Genomic DNA, 6,447 nt, shown 5'->3' on the forward strand with positions numbered 1-6,447 from the left:
ATGGTTAACCTTTTCAAAGATTTGGTTCAAAATTTGATAAGAATTTATATTTTAGATGCCAAATATACGTACCAAATTTTACTTACTTAGCTGTTTACATTTTGTACTTATCGTATTCACTTGAACTCAAACACCCAGCCAGACAGATTATCTCTGAGTGGATTTCGTTCAAAAATCTAACAGAATTAGTGTTTATAAATCATTTTCAACTGTTTAATTAAAAGTATTTTTGAGTTATGCTCACAGACAGGCATTGTTACTCCCAGCACATTGCCTACCAGCTGGGATGGTTTCGCTGAATCTTTTTTACATATTCTCCAATAAATTTTTATCCCCCAATCCCCTTGCATAAAGTGTGAAATTCGGGTAAGTCCGCGAATAATTTGCATGGCATTAGTGTATCGTAGTTGTGAAATATAGATCTTTGTCATGAAACTAGCATTTTTATTGAATCTGTAGCTATTGGTTATAGAGAGGACCGAACTCGCAACGTTTGGGTTCGCAGCCGTGTAACATGACCACAAGACAAAAGTAATTACTCGTGTCTCGTAGCTGTTATCTGACTTATAAAACGTCACCACATTACTCCCCCTCTAGTGAGTCGGTGGTGAAACAAACAATATTTTGGGTTTTTTTTTTTTTTTTTTTTTTGCTGTTGTTAGTGATGATATTGGCTGTTGCGCCTTATCCATTTTTTTTGGCTGATTATTTATCAGCTTCATTTTTTTTGGGGGGGGGGGCTGATTATTTAACAGCTTCATTTTTTAAAATTTATTTGCTGATTTTTTTTTTCAACTTTTTTTATTTTACTTATTTCTGGTAGAGGGCGCCACAACAATTGTATGAAGGTTACGTATTTTTCGTCGTCGGGTCACCAATGTTGCGATTGGCGATAAGCTAGGATCTAACTCGCAACCTTATGGTTCGTAGTCGAGTAACATGACCACAAGACAAAAGTAATTACTCATGTCTCGTAGCTGTTATCTGGTTTATAAAGCGTTACCACACATCCATAGAACAAATATGTATTTTGAACATTTTTTTTTCCGACCGATTAACATTAAAAGTTCACTTCCGAATTACAGTTAAAATTGCAAGAAAATATATCAAATTTTAATGATGTAAGTCACTGCATTAATAAGTTAAAGCGTTTACATGGACTCGAAATATAGACCAACCGAAGATCAACCATTTGACGGATTTATTTCAAACTTCACTATGCATTTATATTTCAAATATTAAGCCTGTGTACAAAATTTTATTAATCTGGCTTTTTGCGTTTTGTAGTTATCGAGTTCACTTGTACTCGAACAACCAGATAGACAGATAAGTGAATAGATTTCGTTCAAAAAACAGCAGAAATCTACAAACATGGACATAATCTCATATACCGAATTTCAGCCCTCTAGCTGAAAGGGCTTTTGAGTTATCATGTTCGCGGATAGAGAGATTGACTGACTGACTGACAGACAAACGACATAATCCCAAAAATATGTCTTTCGAATTCAGGGAAGTCAAAAACGAGAAGGTTCATCAAAAGTTCGAATTCGAATTTTTTTGATGATTAGAATACTTACTCAATACTGCGCATACGAGAAAATAAAAAATGCGTACCTTCAGCAAAGCCATGAACGTCACTAGTGCCCAGATTTTAGTATCAGAGTGCATACCAGCATTTTGCACCTCGTAGTTCAGTTAAGAAATTCGAGCATGAAATTTGAACGTTTTTCAATTTTTTCTGTGCAATTAAAATCAAAAGTTGGCATAGAGCTACAATTTTAAAAACAAAATCTTATTCTAAATTTCATTTATCGGAGTCGGTACGTTTTCCAGTTATCCCACTTAAATGCATGCGAATGTAAAGACCGACAGACCGTCAATCGTATATCGTTCAAAATTTTATATAAATCTTTCATATAATCTTTATACTGTGCACCAAATTTTACTTATCGAACACTTTGACTTCTGTAATTATCGTGTTCAGTTGCATTTGAACAGACAAACATCCTGTGATTAGACAGTTTTGTTTATAATTTGACAGAAATCTAAAAATTTTGTTCAAAGACCGCATACCAAATTTTCCTTTGACTACATCAGAGCGTTATTGAATTGTGTTTAGAGACAAGCAAATATAATTTCAAAATATGTGTTTAGGACTCGAAGAGGTCTGAAATCTGGAGATTCCTTAAAATCTGAAATTCGAATTATTTAACGATTACAATATTTCGCTTTATATACTTCGTATATGAGAAAGTCAAAATGCTTAAAAGATATAAAGGAAGAAAAAACATATTTTAAGTCGCTCGAGTCAATAAATGTACTACTGAAAAAAAATAATGATATTTAGATATTTTTTCAGTCCCCCGATCCTACAAGTCAATTGGATAAAAAAAATCGATGTCCTAACAAATACCATAAACAGCAGAGCATTCTCACCCAAACTTTCTCGCCTACTCCCTGATAATAATATCCCCTCCCTTCCCCGCATAAAATTGTGAATGTTGGAATTGGATCAGAAGGTTGCGTGTTCAAATCACGTCCGGGTCACCAATTTAGAGGTATGAGACGCGTGAGGATAGAACTTGGGACCTTTTGGTTAACAGTCCAGTATCAAACCGATTTTGCCAAAACATCTGTCCCGGTAGAAGCGCTGTTACTGGCTTATATGCTGTGGTGAATTGCATATAAGCCAGTAACAGCGGGCAGATATTTAACCGGACAGATGTTTTGGCAAAATCGGTTTGATACTGGACTGCTAACCAAAAGGTCCCAGGTTCTATCCTCACGCGTCTCATACCTCTAAATTGGTGACCTCGGACGCTGAACCTTCATACAGCTGTTGTGGCGCCATCTACCCGCAACTAAAGTCGCCAGACTCAGTTGGCGCAGCAAAGTCGTCAGACTCACGTGACGCAGCAACCCAAAGTCGCCAGGCACACTTGGCGCATCAACACCCACAAACGCTCGCCATAACGCTTGGCGCTATTCAAAAGAGGGTACCGGCCCATTAAGACAACAGCTACTCAATATATCACCACTCAACGCCATATCGTTCGTCTCCCCTTCAACTCACTGAAGGGAGAGTACTGTGGTGAATTGCATATAAGCCAGTAACAGCGCTTCTACTCGAACAGCTGTTTTAGCAAAATGGGTTAGTTACTGGACTGCTAACCTAAAGGTCCCAGGTTCTATCCTCACGCGTCTCATACCGCTAAATTGGTATGCAATTTGGCATGGTACGCAGTACTTTCCCTTCAGTGAGTCGAAGGGGAAGTCTTCTTGCCCTTGAAAATACCGGAGGTCCAGTCATTTCAATACGGTGTTCCACTTGATGTTTCATTTTAGCCTTTGCTTCCACTCGAGTAATTTCGGGAAACTCCATCAAAAGTTCTTTGTAAGGAGAGTCTTCAGCAAGAGGAGTGATTTTTCCTTCAGACGAGGCTATCATTTGAACTGAAATCTTCCTTCCAGTGTTCGTGTCGATGAGGCAGTTATTTTTCATATCGACCAGCAAACCGAAGGTTTTAAGAAAATCGGCTCCAATGATGGGGTGGGATACAGATGCTATTATGAATGGCCACCGGAACACTCTTCGAAGGTTTAAGTCCAAGATAAGAAGTTTTTCGCCAAAAGTTGAAATAGTAGTTCCATTTGCTGCAAATAGTTTGAGTTTAGAGGCAGTGCAATTCTTTTCTTGGATAGTTGTTGGTGGAATGACGGAGGCTTCGGCACCTGTGTCGATTAAAAATCGGAATCCAGTTGATTTGTCGGACAAAAACATTCTTTTAGATTGGCCGTATACGCTTGTGGCCTCAAGCGGTGGCCTTTCTAGTTTTCCTGATTGTAATTGCAAGGTTTATTGCAATTTCTGGCCGTGCTTCCAAATTTATGATGAAACCAACAAATTCCAGCACTGGGGTCGAATCTTCGTGAACTAGAATGGCTTCTCGAAAATCTTCCACGAGCTGGACTTCGGGATTGTCTTCTCCATTTTGTTCTGGTATCCTGGAGATCTTTGACCGATTTAGAGAGCTCTTCGATTTGCCTTCGAAGTGTGTGGCAGTCCTTGCATCCGCTATTCGGGCCTTCGACCAAGTGGATGGATGGCGAGTCAGTAACTTCCAAGACCTTGTCTACCACCTTTGCAAGAGCATCTAAATCACCGGTGCTGACAGCTAGGATTTGCTGTACAGCTGTGGGCAAGCGTTGTAACCATAAATTTTTCAGAAGGTCTTCTGGTACCTTAGAAGAGAGGTCTCGCATCTTGCACAGGAGTTGAGTCAGACGATCGTCCCCAAGTTGCAGCTCTTGTAGAAGCAATTTAAGCCGGTGAGTCTCTGAATCTGCAAATTGCTCAATCAGGCGCTCCTTTAAAACTTCATACATTAGTTTCTCAGGTGGGTTCAAAATTATGTCACTGACTTGTGCTATCACATCTGTTTCAATGGCAGCTACAACATGATGGTACTTGGTTTTGTCTTTTGTAATTCTAGCAATGGCGAACTGGCTTTCAATCTGTGCAAAATATAATTTGGGATTCTGTTTCCAAAATGGTGGTGCCTTGAACGACACTTTAGCAACGACAGGACTTGAATCGTCATTTGTTGAAGGATTAGTCGTTAGAGAAACAAACAGATGCTCGCTAGTCATCTTGATGAGTTTCTTCTATCCGGGTCACCACTTTAGAGGTATGAGACGCGTGAGGATAGAATCTGGGACCTTTTGGTTAGCAGTCCAGTATCAAACCGATTTTACCAAAACATCTGTCCGGGTAGAAGCGCTATTACTGGCTTATATGCAATTCACCACAGTCCTCTCCCTCCAGTGAGTCGAAGGGGAGACGAACGATACGGATGCTGAGTGGTGATGTATTGAGTTATTATTAGTAGTAGCTGTTGTCTTAATGGGCCGGTACCCAGTTTGAATAGCGCCAAGCGTTATGGCGAGCGTGTGTGGGTGCTGATGCGCCAAGTGTGTCTGGCGACTTTGGGGTTGCTGCGTCACGTGAGTCTGACGACTTTGCTGCGCCAACTGAGTCTGGTGACTTTAGTTGCGGGTAGATGGCGCCACGACAGCTGTACGAAGATTGAAGGCTCAGCGTCCGAGATCACCAATTTAGAGGTATGAGACGCGTGAGGATAGAACCTGGGACCTTTTGGTTAGCAGTCCAGTATCAAACCGATTTTGCCAAAACATCTCTCCGGGTGGAAGCGCTGTTACTGGCTTATATGCAATTCACCACAAGGTTATGGATGCCAAAGCGAATAATATTTACAAAATGTTGATCTTTGGCAGGAATTTAGCATTTTTACTGAATCCAGCGTCCAATGTTTGGCATTTTTCATGGATATTAAAAATGCGGATATTAACGATGGAACCATTTAACGAAGAAGTCGAAAATTTTACTTCGTATTTAGATTACCTGATGTTGGAATTCCTGGTTTAGCCATAAAATGATATAACCCTTATGCGCATGAGCACACATTGGTGACGTCAAGAAAAAAATCCCATGATCCCACAGAAACAGCAGTAAGTTTCAGCTTTTGTTAGTGCCGGCATCCAGGCATAGGAGTAGCGCATCTTCCCCGTGATCTGGGCGTCCTCAGTTCGAGTCCCGGTTCGGGCATGGTTGTTCTTCATCTGTTCTATCTGTGAGATGTGTGAATGCATCCCCCTGTAAAAAGGGGTTGTGCAAGCGAATGTGATGCGTGAGTAGCTAAGTCGTACTCTTGCCCCTAGGTTGGCGCTACTAAAAAAACAACAGACGCTCCCCCACCGGCTTAAATCGCTTTCTTAGTAACAGCGGGCTTGTCCATGGCAAGTGCCATAAGAAACAATAACAACAACAGCTTTTGTTGGTGAAGTGTGTAAGTACGGAACGAAAGATGGTTGTTAGAATTCGTGCGCGTGAAAATATGTAAATAATCTTTGTATATAATTATCTGTGCCTATGTATCCTCGTCTAAAAATTTAAAAAAATGATAACAAAGAGAATGCTTGGATTAATTACTTCGATGTTTATGTAAATTAATTCATGTTGGAATACATCGATTCTTCAGATTTAGAGGATCCTGGAAAAATAAATAAGAGTGATTTTTTTTTTTTTTTTTTTTTTTACATTTAGATATTTTTGAATTCGGAGCCTAGAAATCCCAAAACCTAGAATGTTTTTTTTTAAAAAATGATATTCGAGAAGAAAAGAAAGTACCAACCGTGATTCACTCTGTTATCAACAAAAACCTGTTTTATCAAAGACTCTCATCAAACTTGATAAACTAAAGGAAAAAATCTTTAAAGACTTGACTACAATATTAGAAAAGCATTTGAACCAGAAGTCACTTATGATTTCTGAAAATATTTCATTTTCACTAAAGAAACCAAGCGAAAAGAGAACTAGTGTCGGAGTTTTGCGCTCAGTTGAAAGCAGGGTTCATAGGAAGCCAACAA

At 39.5% G+C, this 6,447-nt stretch overlaps 2 protein-coding genes across 2 annotated transcripts; both read right to left on the minus strand.

The window, feature by feature from the left end:
- Positions 1-3,211: 3,211 nt before the first annotated feature.
- LOC129975370 (uncharacterized) lies at positions 3,212-3,781 on the minus strand. Its single transcript, XM_056088433.1, has one exon. The coding sequence runs from the start codon at positions 3,779-3,781 to the stop codon at positions 3,212-3,214; it is 570 nt and encodes a 189-aa protein (XP_055944408.1).
- A 47-nt stretch (positions 3,782-3,828) lies between these two features.
- On the minus strand, positions 3,829-4,650 carry LOC129975371 (uncharacterized). The gene has a single exon (XM_056088434.1). It carries the CDS (start codon positions 4,648-4,650, stop codon positions 3,829-3,831), a length of 822 nt encoding a protein of 273 aa, XP_055944409.1.
- Positions 4,651-6,447: the final 1,797 nt, after the last annotated feature.

This window comes from Argiope bruennichi, chromosome 7 (genome assembly GCF_947563725.1).
Source record: "Argiope bruennichi chromosome 7, qqArgBrue1.1, whole genome shotgun sequence".
Lineage (NCBI taxonomy): Eukaryota > Metazoa > Arthropoda > Arachnida > Araneae > Araneidae > Argiope > Argiope bruennichi.

Coding starts and splice junctions, on each gene's coding strand:
- LOC129975370 (XM_056088433.1), bottom strand. CDS start 3,781: ATGTTTTTGTCCGACAAATCAACTGGATTCCGATTTTTAATCGACACA.
- LOC129975371 (XM_056088434.1), bottom strand. CDS start 4,650: ATGACTAGCGAGCATCTGTTTGTTTCTCTAACGACTAATCCTTCAACA.